Below are 22,955 nucleotides of genomic sequence, written 5' to 3'. Positions count from 1 at the left end.
TTCGAGCAGGAATTCTTAGAATCCACTCGTAATCGGTGGTAAAAATTCTGATGAAATGTCGATTCCAAGTGAAACAAAAACTCAGATTTTCATTTCGTAATTCTCACGGTGCTCTGCTTAGTGAAATGCCACTTGTGGAAATTGGTTGTGGATTCTGGAAGTTTTGCCATGATTTTATCAGGGGTGATCTTCAGTGTGGGTGATGCTTTACTCATCGTGCTCACTTAGCCATGAATGAGAGAGGACACTCTTGTTCGTACGAGGGTGGATTTAGGTGCGGGTCCTCCTTCAAGGAAATCATGATGCCTTCACTGGAATGAGTTTATTATTTTGAGGCTGTACTGCAATTCAATTTCATATCGTTTACCTTATGTAGACGTATGGTGACAATGTTACCCTAAAATTTTATTGTACATCATTTCAATCCGAAATTTCAGACGTCCCAGTGTGCCTGGTTTCTGGCAGGATAGCCGAAAGGTAAGCACACTCACCTCTGAACTGTCCACTCTGGGTTTGAATCACGACCCAGCTATGAATTGTTATCATTGCGTTTTGCAGGCAGGGTGTGTTTTGCATGATTCATGAATGTGTGTTGTACCAACCATCAGAAGGACGTTATTAGAGTTATGAGGTGAAATCCCCTAAGGTTGTAGGTAAACGCCGAGGTGATTTATTTATGATCTTACTAGTGTGCACAAAGTTGTACAAGTGAGATACTCACAACGGTCCAAAACACAACATTATTTTTTCAATAGATATATGTACCTGTAATAAAAAATTAATAATTATATGTTTGTGAAAAACATTTCTATGGAATATTTTGCCGTTTCTTGGATTATCGTGCGAGTCATGTCGTTGTTTGTACCAGTAATTTCCGAAACATCCCACATCGGGAAATTGCATTTTTAATGGCCGCATCAATAGCTGCTCAGGTATTGCTGTAACCATGTTATCAAAATATCAATTTGGATACTTGTGGAATCACTGTGCAGTTTGGTGAAAGGGGAAGGATTTTGGTCCTCTTACATATTGTACAACACTTGTCTCTGCAGAAGGTGTCCATGATGGAGGAGGCCCTTCCACTCCTCATTCGCCTTGGTTTCTCCCTCTCAAAATACATCGACGGAGATGGTTTGTTGTTTAAACTTTTTTTTTCTGTGTTAATTTGCCAATTCACTCTGCAATATATAGCCAATGTTTGATGACCACACACAAGTTCTCATGAACAAGAAAAGATTTATCAGAAGAAAACTGGGTGGGGGTTTGCGGCCCTCTGGTGGAGATCACTGGTTAAACCACTTACACTATTCCATGTGTACAGGTGACTAGAACGGCACTCAGTAGAGAGCATACCTCCGCCAGGTGAACACTTTACGTTTTGTATCCCAGAGTACACTAGAAAATCTCAATACAGAATCACATTTAATCAAAATCAATCACAGGAATCACCATAGGTCCAGTCTTTCATGCCCTGATCTGCCCCTCGTTTTTGGCCCGATCTCTCAATGGTGAAGAATCACTTGAAAAATGAAATAATTCTCATATCCGAATCCATATTCAGATCTTCACCAAAATCGAATCGAATCGACGTTTTCACACACCCAACAGTCTGCCAAGTTTCGTCCAAATCCTTCCACAAGTTTTTGAGATTTTATTTTTTATTTTCTGTTTTTATTTTTTGTATATAAGATCGAGGCTCGTGTAAGAGCTAACACTAATCACCACAAACATAAACGGACATAAAACATACAATAAAGGGAGCAGGAGACAAGATGGTCAAAGAGAGGGAATCACACAAGAACAACAGTAGAGAACAGGGACATCGGAAGATCTATGCGAGGGTGAGGGATTGGGGGGAGGGGGAAGGGGAAGAGATGGGGGTAGGGACGGTGGTTGGGAGAGGTATAGAACACATGGACACTGCTCGGACTTCCAGGAAAGAAGTCGGTATTTCAAAAAGGTGGATCTGGGGTGAATTAAAGGGGGACCTGGAGGGAGGAGTGGGATTGAAGAGAGTGAGGGAGTTTGTTCCAGAGGTGGGAGAAAAGAGGAATGAAAGAGTGCAGATGAGCAGAGAGTCTTGATGTTGGCAGTTTCACCAAAGAGGGTTGCTGGCAGATCTTGTGCGACCTGAAGGAATATTTGAGGGACACAGCACAGACAGAGCTGGGGGAGCGAGGCCGGAGAGGAGTTGGAAGAAGACAGAAAGACCACCAACCTGCCTGCGGTGAGAGAGTGAAAGGCCCTCAGAATTAGTTTTATCGCGGGAGATTCCAATGATTCTGAAAGCTTTGGTTTCAGCAGCGTGAAGCTGAGCTAGGTGTGAGGCAGGAGCACCAGCGCAAAGGAGAGAGCAGTATTCAATCAAGCTGCGGATGAGAGCCTTGTATGTGTTGGAAAGCTCAGGTGTGCCAAGGAAGGACTTCGCACGACGGAGGGTTGCCTAATCGGCGACTGGCTAGGGAGGCCAGCTTGGAAATGTGGTTTTCCCAGGAAAGATCATGGTGGAGAGTGAGACCCAAAAGCTTGAGTGACAGAATTTCTTCAAGGGGATTGTTGAGAAAGTAGATGGGAGTGTTTTCCAGACCGTCTTTTTGTTCAGACATCGTGAGAGTGTTTGATTTGTCAGGATTTAAAGACATGTTCCACTTGTTTGACAAGTCTGTGATTTTGTCCAGGTCTGCAGAGAGTGAGGAGGCTGCAGACTTCCAATCTGAGGGATGAGGAATGGAGTGAGAGAGAGTGGAGTCATCAGCAAAGAGATAGCGAGGATTTTCCAGAGTCAGAGAGATCATTGATAAAGACAAGAAAATGCACAGGGCCCAGAACACTACCTTGGGGAACTCCAGCCTGAAGAGGAAGGTAGATGACAGAATTCCATTTAGGGCCACACGTTGACTGCAACCGGTGAGGAAGTCCGCAAGCCATGCGCGGAGGTTTCCTTGGATACCATAAGAGGAGAGTTTGGTGAGCAGGGCGGGGTGCCAGACCATATCGAAGGCACGTGATATGTCAAGGGAGACAGCTCTGATTTCCTGTTTGGCATTGAGGACCTCCATCCATTGTTGAGACAGCAGAAGCAGCATGTCCAGAGTGTAGTGACCTGGTCTGAATCCAAATTGATGATCAGAGATCAAGCCATTGGAGAAGAGGAAGGATTTGATATCTGAAGCAATGATGGATTCCGTGACTTTGCTGATTATTGGGAGCAGGTTGATTCGTCTGTCGTTGCAAGGATCTGTTTTTGCACCTTTTTGTGTAAAGCAGTAATGTTTGCTGATTTCCAAGATGATTGCAGATGACCTTTAACAAAAGAGAGGGTGAAGAGAACAGAGAGAGGGTGGGATAGAGCGGCACAGCAGGATTTTAGGACCCGTGGGCTGATGCCATCTGGTCCAGTTGCAGAATCAGAGTTGAAGTTTGACAGAAACTTCTCCACCTTGCATAAGTTGGGTACAGAGAAATGGGTTTGGGACGCAAGATTTTGTGGCAAACACAGAGCAAACACACAGAAACAACACAGAGTTGAGGCATTCAGCTTTTTCATGTGTGGAGTCAGCTGTGCAGCCATTTGAGGTAAGGGAGAGGATGAAGGGGGAACAAGCACCAGAAACAGATTTGACCAGAAGCCCCCAGGATTTGGAGGGGGGAGATATTGTTTCCTGGCTCTCTCGAGGGTAGACACACACTGGTTCCGAGCTTTGTGAAAGGAACGGAGATTGCCTTCAGTTGGATTAGCCTTCCATGAGGCGAAGGCAAGTTGTTTCATGGCAACTGCCTCACCACAAGCTTCAGTGTACCATGGATGGGAGGAAGGGTACGACAACTGAAGACGAGTTGGGATAAATCTGTGCAAGAGAGAGAACAGTTTACTTTGGAAGAATTCCCAGGAAGAGTTGATGTCAGAGACAGCAGAGATGGGAGACCAGTCCAGATGATTGTTGGCTGCTTGAAGACCGTGCCAGTCAGCCTGAGTGAAATGCCAGACTCGTCGATGCTGAGGAGGCTCTCTCAGAATGGCCAGAGAGATATCCACTTTAACACGGACATGATCAGAAGAACCGATTGAGCAGAAGAAGTGCAGCAGACATTTGCAGGGAAGTTTGGCAGATCCAAGTCTAGAAGAGAAGATACTCCATTGACTGAGATCCAGGTCGGGAAATTGACAGATTGTGTCAGTCCCAGTGAGTCGCAGAAGTCCTTTGTTGAGGTGCCTTGGTTGGTGTGAGAGGAACCCACACCCAGCCAGCTGGCATGATGACAGTTGAAGTCGCCACATATAAGGAAGAGATAGTTGGGATGAGTGGATAGAAGTTGGTCCATGTTATCAGACAGTGAGATGTAAATGGAGTCATCACTGTTTGGGGGATGGCACAACACACATGAACAAAAGGTGGGAGCGGAGGGGAAGCCATAGCCAGAGGTACTCCTGGGGGTGAGGTGGAGAGAGAGCAGTGCAGGGAGAGTTAGGAAGAGAGTTTTTAATAAAGATAGCAACCCCACCTTCAGGATGAGGCTCAGGTCTATCATACTGGAGGAGGGAGTAACCAGGGAGAGATATTTAGGAATGAGAGACATATTGAAGGAGGAAAGTTTCTGTGAAGCAGATCAAGTCTGGTTTTCAGAAGCAACCTGTATGGAGAGATCAGTCAGGTTTGAGCGAAGGCCCCGGATGTTTGTGGTCCATACCGTTAAGGAAGAGAAAGGGGGAGCTTCAGATACAGGACAGGAGAGGTGAGGGGTAGGGTAAGATGAGAAAGAGGAGGAGGTAGGGAGAGCTATTGACGGTATGTCGGATATTTTCAGAACAGCGAGGAGAAAGGGAAGGATGTGGAGGACAAAAGGTTTGATGATGATTGAAAGAGGCACAGTGAGGTGTTGTTTGATGGGGGGGGGGGGGGGCAGGGGAGGGGGGCAGAGCGAGGAAGAAGGTTGGAAGAAGGTTGGAGGAGTTGGAGGTATGAGTTGGAAGGGAGAGGAAGTGGGGAGGAGGCTGCTTTGAGGAGGAGGGGTGAGAGGGGGAAAATGGAGAAAAAATGAGGGTGGGGAGATTTGAAGGGGAGGGGCGAGGGGGGAGTTTATGAGGGAAGGGGTTAGGGGGGAGTTTAGGAGGGAAGGGGCAAGGGGGGGATTTGAAAGGGATGGGAGATGGGGTAGATCTGGAGGGGTGGGGTGAGGGGGGAGTTTAGGAGGGGAGGGGTGAGGGGGAGTCTAGGAGGGGAGGTGTGCGGGGGGAGTTTAGGAGGGAAGGGGCAAGGGGGGAGATTTGAAAGGGATGGGTGATGGGGAAATTTGGAGGGGATGGGGGAGGGGCGAATTTGAAGGGGAGGGGTGAGGGGGGAATTTAGGAGGGAAGGTGTGAGGGGTAGTTTGGGAGGGGAGGGGTGAGGGGGGAGATTTTAAGGGTGAAGGAGTTAGGGGGAGTTCAGGAGGGGAGGAGTGAGGGGGGAATTTAGGAGGGGAGGTGGTTAGGGGGGAGTTTAGGAAGGGAGGGGTGAGGGGAGAGTTTAGGGGGGGAGACCTGAGGGGGGAGTTTCGGTGGGGAGGGGCGAGGGGGGAGATTTTAAGGGTGAAGGGGTAAGGGGGGAGTTCAGGAGAGGAAGGGTGAGGGGAGTTTAGGAGGGAAGGGGTGAGGGTAGAGTTTAGGATGGGAAACCTGAGGGGGGAGTTTAGGTTTGGAAAGTATTGGACGATTTATGGAAAACTAACATTTATTGCAAAATGAGTTTCTTGTGATTTTCAAGTCAGAGATCCATTTGAAAACGTTGGAGGAGGGGTGGAATGCAGGTGAGTTTAGGGAATGTAGAAAGTATGAACTGTAAGAGATTTAATTTTTATTTGAAATGGAGTGATTTCATGAGTAAATCGAAGACAACCGTTTATAGAGGAAGAAGAAAAGCGTGTTATAACAGAAACAGAATAACACTGCAGGGGAAAGTTTAAACATTTTTAAACGAAACCATGAAAACTATCTGGGAAATTCCCTGAAGTGAGGGCATGGAGGCTTAGGGGGATGAAGGATTCCAGAACAGGTTCAGAAGCAGGAACAGAAGAATTGGGGATTGACAGCCAGATGAGCAGAGAACGAAGGAACAGGGAGGTGTAGTAGTACCTCCCTCCTTATTGATGAAATTGGATGGATTGAAGTTTTGGATGGAATTCATAAAATTGTATGAATTTGCCAAATTCCAAAGTCCCTTCTTTGCTTGATCTCTCTTTTACATAGAAACTCCTTCGGCAGCTGATGTGGATTCCTATTGATTGATCTGGCCAGATTAACAGTGCTGGTCATCACTGCACTGCATTGAACTGTTGTTGTGTTCTTCCATTTAATGTTTGAATTGTTGAATTGACATTGCTTTTGTTTTGCAGAACCAAGTTTTGAGTTAATAGTCCCCAACAAAGAAGGCTACTTCATAAATCTGTTCCTGATGGAGAGGTATGTTCAAGCGTGTTTTGCTTTTTTAATTTATACACCCCAAAGTAATTTAAATCGTCTTTACCTTCATATTAAAGAGGTTATCTCGATAACCAGTTGAAGTGCTTCGCCTGAATTAAAGTAATTTAACATTAAGTTTTGACTTGGCTGTGCAGGGTAACATCTCATTCCTACTTTCCCTTCTTTTTCTCACTAGCGTGCTGAAAACCTTTCTCGAATCGAGATGGAAAAGATCGAATGTTCCTCCGAACTCCCCCCCCAAAAAAGTGAAACGTCGTCACATCGTTTCAAGATTCCTGAAGCGTGCTCACAGGTAACCTTTTCTCGCATCCTTGGAAGGGTTGCCTTCGCCACAACAACTACTACACCTACAACTAATACTACTCCTACTAATACTACTACTACTAATACTACTACTACTAATACTACTACTACTACTACTACTACTACTACTACTACTACTACTACTACGACTACTACGACTACTACTAATACTACCACTACTACGACTACTACTACTACTACTACTACTACTACTACTACTACTACTACTACTACTACTACCTCCCATCACCTCCTTCATGACCCTCCCATTACCTCTCTCATGACCCTCCCACGGCCTCTCTCATGACCCTCCCATCACCTCCTTCATGACCCTCCCATCACCTCCTTCATGACCCTCCCATCACCTCTCTCATGACCCTCCCACAGCCTCTCTCATGACCCTCCCATCACCTCCTTCATGACCCTACCATCACCTCCTTCATGACCCTCCCATCACCTCCATGATCCTCCCATCACCTCCTCCATGACCCTCCCATGGCCTCTCTCATTACCCTCCCACCACCTCTCATTACCCTCCACCACCTCTCTCATTACCCTCCCACCACTCCTCATTACCCTCCCACCGCCTCTCATTACCCTCCCACCACCTCATGACCCTCCCACCACCTCTCATTACCCTCCCACCACCTCTCATGACCCTCATACCACCTCTCTCATGACCCTCCCACCACCTCTCTCATGACCCTCCCACCACCTCTCTCATGACCCTCCCATCACCTCCTTCATGACCCTTCCATCACCTCTCTCATGACCCTCCCACCACCTATCATTACCCTCCCACCACCTCTCATTACCCTCCAACCACCTCTCTCATTACGCTCCCACCACCTCTCATTACCCTACCACCACCTCTCATTACCCTCCCACCACCTTTCATTACCCTCCCACCACCTTTCATTACCCTCCCACCACCTCTCAGTACCCTCCCACCACCTTTCATTACCCACCCACCACCTCTCATTACCCTCCCACCACCTCTCTTATTACCCTCCCACCACCTCTCTTATTACCCTCCCACCACCTCTCATTGTCCTCCCACCACCTCTCATTACCCTCCCAACATCTCTCATAGCCCCTTTCATCACCTCTCTCATGAACATCCCACCAGCTCTCATTACCCTTCCACCACCTCTCATTACCCTCCCACCACCTCTCTCATGAACATCCCATCACCTCTCTCATGACCCTCCCACCACCTCTCATTACCCTCCCATCACCTCTCTCATGACCCTCCCACCACCTCTCATTACCCTCCCACCACCTCTCTCATGACCCTCCCACCACCTCTCTCATGAACATACCACCACCTCTCTCATGAACATCCCACCAACTCTCTCATGACCCTCCTACCACCTCTCTCATGACCCTCCCACCACCTCTCTCATGACCCTCCCACCACCTCTCTCATGACCCTCCCACCACCTCTCTCATGACCCTCCCACCACCTCTCTCATGACCCTCCCATCACCGCCTTCATGACCCTTCCATCACCTCCTTCATGACCCTCCCACCACCTCTCATGACCCTCCCACCACCTCTCATGACCCTCCTACCACCTCTCATGACCCTCCTACCACCTCTCTCATGACCCTCCCACCACCTCTCTCATGACCCTCCCACCAACTCTCTCATGACCCTCCCACCACCTCTCTCATGACCCTCCCATCACCTCTCTCATGACCCTCCCACCACCTCTCATGACCCTCCCATCACCTCTCTCATGCCCCCCCCCCCCACCACCTCTCTCATGACCCTCCCACCACCTCTCTCATGAACATACCACCACCTCTCTCATGAACATCCCACCACCTCTCTCATGACCCTCCCACCACCTCTCTCATGACCCTCCCACCACCTCTCTCATGACCCTCCCACCACCGCTCTCATGACCCTCCCACCACCTCACTCATGACCCTCCCATCACCTCCTTCATGACCCTTCCATCACCTCTCTCATGACCCTCCCACCACCTCACTCATGACCCTCCCACCACCTCACTCATGACCCTCCCATCACCTCCTTCATGACCCTTCCATCACCTCCTTCATGACCCTTCCATCACCTCTCTCATGACCCTCCCACCACCTCTCTCATGACCCTCCCACCACCTCTCTCATGAACATACCACCACCTCTCTCATGAACATCCCACCACCTCTCTCATGACCATCCCACCACCTCTCTCATGACCCTCCCACCACCTCTCTCATGACCCTCCCACCACCGCTCATGACCCTCCCACCACCTCACTCATGACCCTCCCATCACCTCCTTCATGACCCTTCCATCACCTCTCTCATGACCCTCCCACCAACTCTCTCATGACCCTCCCACCACCTCACCCATGACCCTCCCACCACCTCACTCATGACCCTCCCATCACCTCCTTCATGACCCTCCCATCACCTCCTTCATGACCCTTCCATCACCTCTCTCATGACCCTCCCACCACCTCTCTCATGACCCTCCCACCACCTCACTCATGACCCTCCCATCACCTCCTTCATGACCCTTCCATCACCTCTCTCATGACCCTCCCATCACCTCCTTCATGACCCTCCCACAGCCTCTATCATGACCCTCCCATATATATATTTTGGGGGGAGTTTTGACAGGCCCCTTTGTTTTGGAAAAATTTAAAGGGAGGGATGACAAATTTACCCGTGCAAAGAGTGCTTTAACCTCAGCGTTGCCCAGGTAAAAAAAATGGGTATTGTAATACCCTCTGCCACCACCAGGTGGTGATACACAGTACACATTCACGTAGAGAATTTATTCCCCCCGCTGCCCCCCACACACCCTCATATGAGGCTGCGGCTACATAGCCAATGTTACTCCCCACAAAGTTGTATTTGTACCTCGAGTTTGGAGTTTGTAACTTAAAAGATGTGGCCGTGCATAGAACACATACAAACAGAGAGAACCCATCAAACTATGGACATTATCTATCTATCCATATCTTTATATATATATATGTAGTAATGTATTAATGTAAACATTTATTTATCTTTATTTGATCAGTGTTGAGATTGAATGAATGAATGAATGAATGAATGACCCACTGTTGGGAGGGAGGTTGAGATTACACTGTTGTTTTTAGTTTGTCAGATATACAGAGGATACTGACACTTTCTCATTATTCCGTTCCGTTTTATCCCACAGCTTATTCAAATCTACGTATCAGCACAATCACAATAAGGAAAAGAAAATTCCCATTCAGGTGAGACTTCTGCTGATGATTCTAAATGGGTACAAACAAGCCAATATCTTTGGACCCTACTGGACCATAAGACTCGACTATTTATCTTATATCCGCTCTTTCGGTCAGCTTTTTTATTCCTTTGGTTTTTGGTGTTCTCCAAAAGGCAATCTCATAAGTTTGGTCGGTTGAGTTGGTTTGCTTATTTATTACTTCAGGTTTATGGTCAATAACTCAAAGTTGTATGAAGGTTTTTTTTTCTTCTTTTTTTTTGTATACAGAGTCGAGGCTCGTGAAAGAGCTAACATTTATCAAACAAACAAATCAAACAAACAAGCAAACAAAGTATATAAAAAGGGGAGCGGTCGACAAGATGGGGAGAGAAGGGGAGGAAGCACACAAACAACATTTGAGAGCAGGGACATCGGGAGATGTTTTTGGAGGGAGAGGGCCTGGGGGGAGGCAGGATAGGTATAAAACGCAAGGACACCAAGGACTTCCAGGAAAGAAGTCAAAAGTCACCTCAAAAAAGTGGATTTGGGGTGAAATTAGCGGGGGTCGAAAAGATCAAGGTTTTGGATTGGGGAAGATAAGAGATGGTGGTTTAGACCTGGAGGGAGGAGTGGGATTGAAGAGAGTGAGGGAGTTTGTTCCAGAGGTGGGAGAAAAGAGGAATGAAGGAGTGAAGGTGAGCAGAGAGTCTTGATTTTGGTAGTTTAACCATAAGAGGGTTGCAGGCAGATCTTGTGCGACATGCAGGAATATTTGGGGGACAGAGCCCAGAGAGAGCTGGGGGAGCAAGGCCGGAGAGGAGTCGGTAGAAGACGGAAAGACCACCAACCTGCCTGCGGTGATTAAGTGAAAGGCCCTCGGAGATAGCGTCATCGCGGGAGATTCCAATGATTCTGAACGCTTTGGTTTCAACAGCGTGAAGACGAGCTAGGTGTGAGGCAGGAGCACCAGCCCAGAGGGGAGAGCAGTACTCCATTGAGCTGTGGATGAAAGCCTTGTATGTGGTGAGGAGCTCAGGTGTGCCAAGGAAGGACTTCGCACGACGGAGGATGCCCAGTCGTCGACTGGCTTTGGAGGCCAGCTTGGAAATGTGGTTTTCCCAGGAAAGATCATGGCAGATAGTGAGACCCAAAAGCTTGAGTGACAGAACTTCTTGGAGAGGATTATTCAGAAAGTAGATGGGAGGGTTGTCCAGTCGATCTTTTTGGAGAGACATCGTAAGAGTGTGAGATTTGTCAGGATTGAAAGACATGTTCCACTTGTTTGCCCAGTCTGTGATTTTGTCCAGGTCTGCAGAGAGTGAGGAGGCTGCAGACTGCCGATCTGAGGGATGAGGAATGGAGCGGCAGAGAGTGGAGTCATCAGCAAAGAGATAGAGAGGATTTTCAAGAGAGTCAGAGAGATCATTGATGAAGACCAGAAAAAGCACAGGGCCCAGAACACTGCCTTGGGGAACTCCAGCCTGAACAGGAAGAGGAGATAAGAGAAACCCATTCAGGGCCACACTTTGACTACGACTAGAGAGGAAGTCCGCCAGCCACGCGTGGAGATTTCCATGGATACCAAAGGAGGAGAGTTTGGTGAGCAGAGCGGGGTGCCAGACCGTATCGAAGGCACGTGATATGTCGAGGGAGACAGCTCTAATTTCCTGTTTGGCATTGAGGACCTCCATCCATTGTTGAGACAGCAGAAGCAGCATGTCCAGAGTAGAGTGACCTGGTCTGAAACCAAATTGATGATCGGAGATCAAGCCATTGGAGAAGAGGAAAGATTTCATATCCGAAGCAATGATGGATTCCATGACTTTGCTGATAATTGGGAGAAGGCTGATTGGTCTGTAGTTGCTAGGATCTGTTTTTGCACCTTTTTTGTGCAAAGCGGTGATGTTGGCTGATTTCCAAGCAGATGGCAGTTGACCTTGAGCAAAAGAGAGGGTGAAGAGAACAGAGAGAGGGAGTGAAAGAGCGGAAGAATAGGATTTTAGGACCCGTGGGCTAATGCCGTCAGGTCCAGTTGCAGAATCAGAGTAGAGGATTGACAGAAACTTTTCCACCTTGTCAGGAGGAAAGGACATGGAGTCCAGGAGCAGCTGGGTTATGACTGGGTATGGTGGGTACAGAGAGGGATGGGTTGTGGCCACAAGATTTAGAGGCAAACACAGAGTTGAGGCATTCAGCTTTTTCACGTGCGGAGTCAGCTGTGTAGCCGTTTGAGGTAAGGGAGGGGTTGGAGGGGGAACAAACACCAGAAACAGATTTGACCAGACGCCACCAGGATTTGGAAGAGGGAGACAGATAAGAGAGTTCGGTCTTGAGAACGGAGAGATATTGTTTCCTGGCTCTCCTGAGGGTGGACACACACTTGTTTCGGGCTTTGTGAAAGGAAATGAGATTTCCTTCCGTTGGATTTGCTTTCCAGGAGACGAAGGCAAGTTGTTTCTGGGCAACAGCCTCATCACAAGATTCCGTGTACCATGGACGGGAGGAAGGGTATGACAACTGAAGATGAGATGGGATAAATCTGTGCATGAGAGAGAGCAATTTACTTTGGAAGAATTCCCAGGATGAGTTGATGTCAGAGGCAGTAGAGATGGGAGACCAGTCCAGATGATTGATGGCTGCTTGAAGACCGTGCCAGTTGGCGTGAGTGAAAGGCCAGACTCGTCGACGCTGAGGAGGCTCTCTGAGAATGGTCAGAGAGATGTCCACTTTAACAAGCACATGATCAGATGAGCCGATTGGAGCAGAAGAAGAGCAGCAGACATTTTCAGGGAAGTTAGTCATAACCAAGTGCAGAAGAGAAGATGCTCCATTGACTGAGATCCGGGTCAGGAAATTGACAGATTGTGTCAATCCCAGTGAGTCGCAGAAGTCCTTTGCTGAAGAGCCATGGCTGGTGAGTGAGGTACCCACACCCAGCCAACTGGCATGGTGACAATTGAAATCACCACATATGAGGAAGAGAGAGTTGGGATGGGTAGATAGAAGTTGGTCCATATTATCAGACAGCGAGATGTAGATGGAGTCATCACTGTTTGATGGACGGTACAACACACATATGAACAAAAGGTGGGAGCGAAGGGGAAGCCGTAGCCAAAGGTATTCCTGGGGGTGAGGTGGAGAGACGGCAGTGCAGGGCGAGTGAGGAAGAGAGTTTTTTTATAAAGATAGCAACCCCACTCAGGCTCAAGTCTATCATACCGGAGGAGGGAGTAACCTGGGAGAGATACCAAGGAATCAGAGACATCATGAAGGAGGAAAGTTTCTGTTAAGCAGATCACGTCTGGTTTGTCAGAAGCAACGTGTATGGAGAGATCAGTCAAGTTTGAGCGAAGGCCCCGGATGTTTGAGGTCCATACCGTTAATGAAGAGGAAGGGGAAGCATCGGATACAGAACAGGGGGGGGGGGGGGGGGGGAGAGGGGTAGCGTAAGATGTGGAAGAGGAGGAAGAGGTAGGGAGACCTGTTGAAGGTGTGTCAGAGATTTCAGAATAGCATGAAGAATAGCATGAAATCAAACATGAAGGAATGTTCAACAGAAGAAAATAAACTGCACAGAAGGAATGCTCAAAGTATCTTGTGTGACGATATCTCAGAAATGTGAAGTCTTCAAAGATGAAGCCTCGTAAATTTTGCTCACAAGAACATTGTGTTTATATTTTATTATATTTGTGTTTCGACACAATGTTAAGTCCAATGTCGGAGAAGTATGATGAATCTCAATAATTTGGTAATCTTACTATAATTCATCAAATGTCCATGTCTGTCTGTCTGTCCGCCCGTCCGTTCGAAGGTACGGCAAAAACGGCTGAACCGATCGCAACGATATTTTGGGTGGGTTATCCTGGGATCCCCTGGAGTTAAATAGGGTATATTGTTTTTCCAATTTCAGCCTTGGCCTCCAGCATTTTCAGGTTTGGACTCATGCATAACGTTAATTTCCCGGGTGCCGCACAAACGGCTGCACCAATCGGCTGCACTGATCGGAGTCGGTGAGTCGGTGACCTGCATCGATCAAAGACCTTTTATAAGGACATGGGTTGAATCCCTGCTTGAGAGAATGCCAACCCCCTCCCCGCCATCACGGTCGTCTCTTCAACTCACAATCCCACGCGATATGCGGAAAGAATGACCCAAAACCAATTATCTTCTTTTGGATTCGTATATAAACATCATTAAAAGTAAATAATGACCTCTGCCAAAGTTCAAACGACGTCAGTTTAATCTCTACATCAGAGAATTCCACATAGCTATTTGGCGATGTATACGCTAACAGATCGCTGTCTCCATCGATCTTACCGAGGCGTAACACCTATTGGCTCAAAATTCTTTTAACTGTTGACTTGGTAGTTTTTACAATGAAGGAAACATTAACAATGGTGTTAAACGTTTATTTTGTGATTAATTTGTGAATGGAGTTATGTTCTTTGGTATGAAAAAAGAGATATTGAATTCAAGTAAATGACGACATGCCGTGATGGTTTCTACCTTCTAAACGTGAACTTCGCGGATCGCCATATGCAGATTTGCCACGGACCCACGATCGATGTTTCTATACGTGAACGTACCCGTTTGTTTGTGAATGGGTCGGTTTTTCATGGAAGTCCTCCACAAACTTGCTGTGCATGTCTGACGTGCGACTGAGGGTGCTACAGGAATGTGGAATTTATTGGTTTCATGCTTTAGCATTCGCCGTGTCTGCATTGCCTGTTTGCTTCTGGCCTCCCACCCGAGCATAGCACAGGTATCTCACTAGTAATTAAAATCTGTGTTGTTTTCTCTATAACATCCACTGTCTGTGTCAGTTTTGCATCTGCTTCAATCCACTTGTCTCACAAAGTTTAAAACGGCACCATATTTATCGCTAAGGATCCAACCAGTGCAAGCTCAAGAAAAATTGGATTTGTCCAAAAACATTTTCATTATTCACATCGATAAATTCCCAGACAAAGCAAGCATGAAATATGGCGACACGTCTTGAGACGCTCCTGATTGGCTGTGCGAGTCTCGGTGCACTGTGATTGGCACTTGGTGACGTCAATACACCCTCGCTGTCCCAGTTTCCCCGCTCTTGAACATTGAAAATAAAAAATAATTGAGCCACAAACAACACAACAAAAAGTGGGCCTTGGCCTATTATCGGTTTGCGAGTTTGATTTGATGGCAATAGGATGCTTTTGATTGTCTATCAACGTGATAAGTCAAACACTTACTAGTACCCTCTCGTAGACCCCTCATAGACATTCCAGGGACTTTGTTTTTGCGTCCTCCACCAACGCAAGTGATTATGTTTGGGAAACTGTCTATTAAAAATTACATCATCAATTAAGTTTTGTTCCAAATCATCAATAAAGATGTCAGCAATTCAAAGTTGTATAACGAAGAATTTTTGTTCATGCTTCTTCACAAAGACTTTTCACAGTTTTACTTTGATTTACAAACGTTTTTGCAAGTAAGGTCCACCTGGGTTTCAACTCTGATCAGTACCAAGCTCCACCTGTGGATCAGTATATTTCCACGAGGTACAATCCGATTAACCTTAAATTGTATGTTTATTTTATCTTGGTATTGCTGCTCAACGATTTAATGAAAATTCCAGATTTGAGTACATATAAACCTGCCTATCTTTACTGACCTTGTTATTGTTGTTTTTTCCTTTTCTCACTCAGGATTATACACTTCTCCCAATATCAGAACAGGGAATCCTCTTGGAGGTAAGCTTACATCATTGGTTCATGAAGGTGTGATTCCTTGAACGCACCATTACAGCTTCCCCTTCATCTCTACACCAACTGGTTGTTTGTTTTTGCATATATTGGTGCATTTTTACTTCCCTTCCAAACTGGTTTAGTCTTGAGATGACAGAAGGTACAGTACCAAGTGACTAGTGATGCCATGTCTGCCTTTTTCTCTCATTATGTATTTGGATAGTACAGCAGTTAGGATAAATGCAATAATTTAGGCATTTCTGGAATAACAGAGTATATTAGTTTGTGAATTTATTGATCGAGATTTAAGATGTTAAGTAATCATCGAGGTAAATGCCAGACCTCATCACCAGACTCGATGATGTAATGGTTATGGAGCGTCCGCTCTGAGTCTGTGATGATGGTGGGTCCAACCCAGGTCGAGTCATATTAAAGACTTTTAAAATGTTCCGTGTTTGATGCTCAGCATTTGCAAAGAGAAGTACGTGCTTGATGCTCAGCTTCCTGGTTTAATGCTCGGCATTTATAAAGGACAGAGCACAGACAAACAGCCACAGCTGAGCAACCAATGCTCAGGTTTGATGGGCCTAATGCCCTCTTCCTGTGAAAAAATCCCTTGTAAGGGAACAAATTTATTTATTGAAATGCAATGTCAACTTATTGACCAATCAGGTGCGCCATCTTGGTCAGCCCTCTGTCACATAGCTGTGTTCTTACGCTGCCATTTTGTTTTGGCGTATTCAAATGTGCCTTGGTTTGGAAAGACGATCTGCTCTCAAGGACTAGTTAAAGTATATATAGTTGGATCCCGCTTTTCGTGGGGGATACATTCCTAGAAAATCCGTGAATAGCGAAACCTGTAAATAGCGGGGCATTGTTTCAATGGAAAAAGGGGGGATAGGTTCCCGAGTCGCGCAAATCCACAAATAGAGAGGAACAAACAGTGAACGGCGAGGCAAAATCTGCGAATGGTGACGCAAGTCCTGAGAATGTCGACGATAATCCACGAAGGTCAATGAAAGTCCCGGAAATGGTGAGACAAGACCCGTGAATGTCGGCGATAATCCCGTGAATGTATGTCGTGGCATTGTTTCAATGGGGGAAAGGGGGATACGTTATAGGTTCCTGGCGATTCCTGATTCATAGAGGAAACTTTTAAAACTTTAAAATGTTTTCAACCGCAAATGCACATGATTGCAGTTTCACAAAAAATGGTTACAAAAAACAAACAAAGAATACCAGGTACCATTTGCAATTTAATTGAAGGAATGCACATACAGTTTATTAAAAGTGTTCAACCATACCGTACCGTGAAAGTAAAAAAAAACACAACACCATCATGTACCGTTTCAAATTTTTATTTTACAAACACGCAACTTTCAAATGATGATGATGATGGTGATGATGGTGATGATGATGAATTTAAATCCCAAGAATTCCTCGAACTATGAGGGTGACCCAAATGATGGTGCACCAGAATCGTGCACTAAGGGAGAGCCAGGAGAGATTGGAGAAAGTGAGGATGCTGGTGAGAATACTGGTGAGGACGCTGGTGGGATTGCTGGTGATCTTGAGGTGGAGGGAGCAGGGCTGAAGAGATGGGTGATGCGAGCTGCCTGACACATTGCCCAACATTTCGATGCAGCTCTTTGTCTGGGCTCTGCAGATGTCTGGGCATCTGCGATGCAGCTCTGCACATCATCCAAGCCCCTCTTGAACTTGAGGTACCTCTCCACGACTGGGTCAGCGTCTTGCACACTGTCGACAATCGCCCGCATGTCCTGCAGCAACGCGCCCAGGATCTGGACTTTGAGGTTGGACCTGAGCACCTCTTCGTCATTTCTGCCCACCTCCGCCTTCTCCTCCTCGGAAACCTTTGAAATGGCGTTCAAGTCATCCTTGATGAGTGGGTTTTGGGAACGGTTCAGCATCATGGTTTTCAGCATGAAGTCCCTTGTCTGCTTGTTGTCCTCGATCCATATTCTGAGAGTCTTCCACATCCTTTACATGTGGACATTCCGGATATGGGTGACTACCTTCGTTCTCGATACAGTGCTCGCTGAAGCTTTCTTACGAATGGCCTTCTCCTTCTTCCGTATGTAGGTAATGGTAATTGTAGGTAATTACGCCAGGTAGGTAATTGTAGGTAATTACGCCATTACGCCATAATGCCTGCCAACAGAGGCCACATTCTCTCCTCTCGAAAGCCGGTCGAGCAGCTCCACTTTCTGGCGAAGGCACATCAATTTCTTCTGCCTCTTTGTAGTCGACGCATCTCCGTCACTTGTCTTGCTCTTGGGAGCCATTTATTGAACGATGAGCACGGCGAGTCAAAACCACAGGTTGAAGCAACGGGACGAGAACAATGATCGAGATTGAGGACACAATCTGTGTATTATGTAGGATTGCGAGCATTGTGGGTATCTGCGGGAACCCATTGTTTGTGGGGGATGTTATCCGATGATGCCATATCGAGCGTATCTGCTAATTTCAAAAATAGCTTTAATGAAGCATTGGCATTCTATAACTCATGGAGGATGACTTGTTTTAGTCGCTGATGGAACATCACCCGAAGCGTTTTCATTGTGTAACATCTCTGATGATGCTTTACCGTAAATTGCAAACTGTAATCGATTAAATGAAGCGTTTGCATTGTATAATTCATGGTGTTGACCTGTTTACACATCGGGTGGGATATCCCGCAAAGCTCGCCCGACAGTGTGGCTAAAATTTGAGCCGCGAAAGCCATGAAAACGCAAAGCACACAGCAGCGAATGTACGGTACAGTACTGTACTATATAAGCGGGTCATGCTCACGGTTCGTCGAAGAAGCTTTTTTGCCTACGTCCAGCTGCTTTATGCATGGCTGGTGAAAGATGGGTTTTATAAATGTGTCAAGCTCGCGGCTGTACAGCACCGTACAGCATAAGCGGGTCATGCTCGCGGATCATAGAATAAGCTTTTTTGCGTATGTCCAGCTGCTTTATGCATGGCTGGTGAAAGATGTGTATTATAAATGTGTCAAACTAGTGGCTCGTGAATTTTTTTTAGCACCCCTGAAAAACCACGAATTCGCGGAACGTGGCCATGAATTTTGGGAACCGCGATTTTGCGGAACACAGCCTCGAAAAGTAAAAAACCGCGAATACACAGAACATTTTTTCACGAATCGACAAACATGTTGCATTTTATCAACCGCGAATACGCGGATTCCGCGAGTAGTGGAACCGCAAAGAGTGGGGTCCGACGGTAATTTAAATCTGGATTCAGATTTGAGGATCTTCTCACATACATCAAATAAGTATCGAAATCTGGAGTTCTATCTGAAAAATTTAACACATCAGCGATTCTTATAACAAAGTGTGTATCTTTTACTAAACTTTAAGCAGGGCTGTCCTTCCTCCTCATCCATGTTGCCAAATCATTAAACTTACATTTTTCTACTGTTGCAACAATTGTATTGAGTGAAGAAGAGATTAAGGAATGTGCCCAAAGTGGAACTTTATTGAGTGCAATGAAAATAATTTACCAGTGGGATTGACGTGAAGGCTTCTGCAGTAGCGCCAGTGTAGAAGGGGAGGATCGACGAACAAAGGCCTGTTTCAAGGTAAACCTTTGGCATTCCCTCGGTCACAACACACAAACGCTAATATGGGAGTGTGTGTGTGTGTGTGTGTGTGTGTGTGTGTGTGTGTGTGTGTGTGTGTGCGCATGCGTGCGTGCATGGTCATTAAACATAACATATCATTCTCTTTGATAACGCCCCCCCCCCTCCATTCTCCCCCTCCCGTTTCGCTCTTTTTTTCCTCATCATCCTGCCCCCTTTCCTCCCCTTCCTCTCTCCCACCTCTCCCATCTCCACTCGTCCTTTTCCCCTCCTGCTCTTTAACCTCCCTCCCCAGCCCCATCCCTTACTCCCCCCCTTCCTCCCTCTCCTCCTCCCCCCCCCTGCCTCCCCGTCTCTTTCTTCACCCCTCTCTTCATATTCCCGTGACGAGGCAACTCTGTGTTGCCCGACAACGCGCGGTACATTTGGTCGTGTAATAATATATATATATATAATGAGTTCCCTTACAAGGAACTTTGATGGAGGAGGAGACCATTAGGCCCATTAAAGCCTGCGCTATTATTACCAACCTATGGTCGTTTGTCTGTGCTCGATCTTTGCAATGGTGAACGTGAAGCAAGGAAGCAACACGTACCATTTTTAAAGAGTTTGGCATGACTCGGCCGGGCTGTGAACCACCACCCTCCCAGACTCGGAGTGGACGCTCTTGCACCACAGAAGTTGGTGAGTGTATCCTCTGGGCAGGTGCCATGTTGGACGTGCAATAACCGAGTCAATCGCACTGTAAACCCCCGTTTATTGATTGTGGTGAACATTGCATGGCAACAGCGGTAAACCATCGATAATTTGCATCGAAAACATTGGGGCGCTCCTCCACCCCGAACCGCCATGAATATGAATTTTTAAAACCATCCAAATCCTTCCTCTGAGTTCAACCACAAGTTTTCAACTCATTCCACGTGGTGGTTCAGGAGTGCATAGAAGTGAAACAAATACACAAATACTTATTAAATTATTATATGATCATGAAAATTAGCAACCAGAAACTTGCTTAAGCACCCATTATTCGTCATGTTTGTCAGGAACATATGATTTACCTGGAACCCTATTGTGCTGCACTTGCAGGTAATGCACCATATCACAAAAGAAGCTGAAGAGCTGAGAGGGCTTCACATGCTGTTTGATGCTCCGTGTATCCCCGAGGACAAAGTGCTGGAGGTCAGTACATCAGATGACTTTTACAACCGGAAACTCCATTTTGTTTCACTTCACTCGCTCTTCCTTTATCAAACAAGCCCGAGTAACATAACCCTGATTTCACAACTATCGGGGATGCCCTTTTGTGGTGGTTGTACCCTCTCCTCCTCCCCCCCCCCCCCCCTGCCCCCTCCTCTCCTCAACGCAAGTCGGGGGCCAAATCTCCCATTCTTCCTTGCTGCCCAGATTCATCAGGACAGTGTGGTCATGGTCAGAGCGCCGATCGGTCCCCATGGACTGGCCCTTTCCCTCACCCTCCCCCCAACCCTCGCTCTCTCCCTCTTTCTTTCTCTCTCTCCCCGCCCCCCCCCACCCCCCGCTCATATGGGAGTATGTGTGTGTGTGTGTGTGTGTGTGTGTGTGTGTGTGTTCTCTTCCCTCCCCCCAGTCTCTCCCCTCCCCACCCCCCACCTCCCACTCTCTCTCCTTCTCCTTCTCTCTCTTTCTCTTGCCTTCTCTCTCTCCCCCCTCTCTCTCCCCTTCTCTCTCTCTTTCTCTTTCTCTCTCTCCCCCCTCTCTCCCCTCCCCTCGTGCCTCACTCGCCTCCCTCCTCACTCGCCTCCTCTTCTTCCTCTCCCTCCCTCTCTCCCCCCTTCTCTCTCTTTCTCTTTATTTCTCTCTCTCCCCCCTCTCTCTCCCTCCCTCTCTCTCCCTCCCTCTCTCTCATTCTCTCTCTTTCTGTTTATTTCTCTCTCTCCCCCCTCTCTCTCCCTCTCCCTCTCTCCCCCCTCCTCGCTCTTTCTCTTTCGCTTTCTCTCTCTCCCCTCCCCGTCTCTCCCCCCTCTCTCTCCCTCTCCCTCTCTCTCCCCTTCTCGCTCTTTCTCTTTAGCTTTCTCTCTCTCCCCTCCCCGTCTCTCTCCTTCTATCTCTTTCTCTTTCTTTCTCTCTCTCCCTCTCCCTCACTCTCCCCTTCTCTCTCTTTCTCTTTCTCTCTCTCTCCCCCCCTCTCCCTTTGTCTCTCTTTCTATTTCTTTCTCTCCCTCACTCCCCCATCTGTCTCCTTCTCTCTCTTTCTCTTTCTCTCTCTCCCCCCCTCTCCCTTTCTCTCTCTTTCTCTTTCTTTCTCTCCCTCACTCCCCCATCTGTCTCCTTCTCTCTCTTTCTCTTTCTCTCTCTCCCCCCCTCTCCCTTTCTCTCTCTTTCTCTTTCTTTCTCTCCCTCACTCCCCCATCTGTCTCCTTCTCTCTCTTTCTCTTTCTCTCTCTCCTCCTCCTCTCTCTCCCTCTAACTCTGTCATGGCACTGACTTCGTGAAGGCAGGGTACACCATCCTGGATATGGGGGATCTCTGGGTTGATCCTGCGAGATCGATCGGCTGTCTCCGTGCTGCGGGCTTGTTCGAGAGAACTGCCCGGGGATATACAACAACAACAACACCAACTACCCCGATTGAGGTTCCATAGCAAAATTATGCCAATGTGCTCACAATTCTCGTTAGAGGTTTGGAAAGCTAACAGTTGTCGGAAGGCCAGAATGACGGTTTGTTTTTATTTTTTTGGGGACACCTCTTGAATGACAATCTTTTGTTCCTTCCGTTCTTCTTTTCCAATTTGTACAGTCCACAGTCTGCATCAGGGATACCTGCAACGCACCTTCCCAAAGAATGCCAGGTCCTATTAAGGCCGAAATGGAGGTGTCAACCAGTGCTGAAGTGAGAACACTTTCTTCCATTTCTGATCCGCATCCCACACTCACGCAAACATTGCTCGTTCGCAATCCGGGAGCCCAGATTCAAATCAAATGAATGATATGTACATTGCATACTGATCTCAATGCAATTCATTCAAATGTACATTGATGCCACTTAAAGTCCTTCTCCTGCACCTCATTTACACAAAATGAATGCTCAACCAACGTTTTAAAGAAACACAAAGGTGAAGTTGGGAACAAGATGCTGTGGGAAGTTTAAAGTTTACTTTCTTGAGGAGGTTTTGAAACTTTTTTTTGTTGTTGTTGTTGTTGTAGTTTCATTTCACTTAATCAAGTGTAAGCATTAAACATTTTGAAAATTACAAGATTTGGAATGACCGGGCAAGGGGGGGAACTCTGACTGTAACTGGCAGGCAATGGTCAATGTGAGGCTTGCAGGGAGATGTGCAGAGATATAATCAAGATTTAAATGATTACATGATTTAAAATCAACTTTACCTCATAAAACCAATATTACTGGAGTTTTGCAGCACGGAGCTATAAACGAGGGGTTTGCAGGATGACGAAGAGGTACTTACTCACACTCGCCTCGGACCTGTATAGCCTGGTTTGAATCCCGGCCCAGCTATAAACTGTCTCCCTGGTGTTTTGCAGGCAGGGTGAGGGACCAATGTGTCCATCCCTCGGATGGATGTGAGGCCGGAGGACCCGTGAGTTAGCACTGGTTATTGGTGGACATTCAAGATCCCAAGGTGTCCTTCATGAAGGCGATGCTAGTTA

General features: G+C 47.0%; 1 protein-coding gene across 1 annotated transcript in view; it reads left to right on the top strand.

Annotated features, from left to right (window-relative positions):
- The window catches only part of LOC137430503 (protein mono-ADP-ribosyltransferase PARP6-like), a 64,397-nt gene that overhangs the window by 2,386 nt on the left and 39,056 nt on the right, over window positions 1-22,955 (top strand). Inside the window, exons 4-9 of the mRNA XM_078782645.1 lie at window positions 1,053-1,131; window positions 6,373-6,439; window positions 9,946-10,003; window positions 15,663-15,707; window positions 20,395-20,487; window positions 22,084-22,176. Coding sequence (XP_078638771.1) covers window positions 1,053-1,131; window positions 6,373-6,439; window positions 9,946-10,003; window positions 15,663-15,707; window positions 20,395-20,487; window positions 22,084-22,176 — 435 coding nt within the window. The remainder of the gene's footprint in view (window positions 1-1,052; window positions 1,132-6,372; window positions 6,440-9,945; window positions 10,004-15,662; window positions 15,708-20,394; window positions 20,488-22,083; window positions 22,177-22,955) is intronic.

Source organism: Myxine glutinosa, chromosome 7 (assembly GCF_964187855.1).
Source record: "Myxine glutinosa chromosome 7, kmMyxGlut1.1, whole genome shotgun sequence".
NCBI classification, from domain to species: domain Eukaryota; kingdom Metazoa; phylum Chordata; class Myxini; order Myxiniformes; family Myxinidae; genus Myxine; species Myxine glutinosa.
The sequence above is the reverse complement of the archived record's forward strand: the minus strand, read 5'-3'. Positions and strand labels throughout refer to the sequence as shown.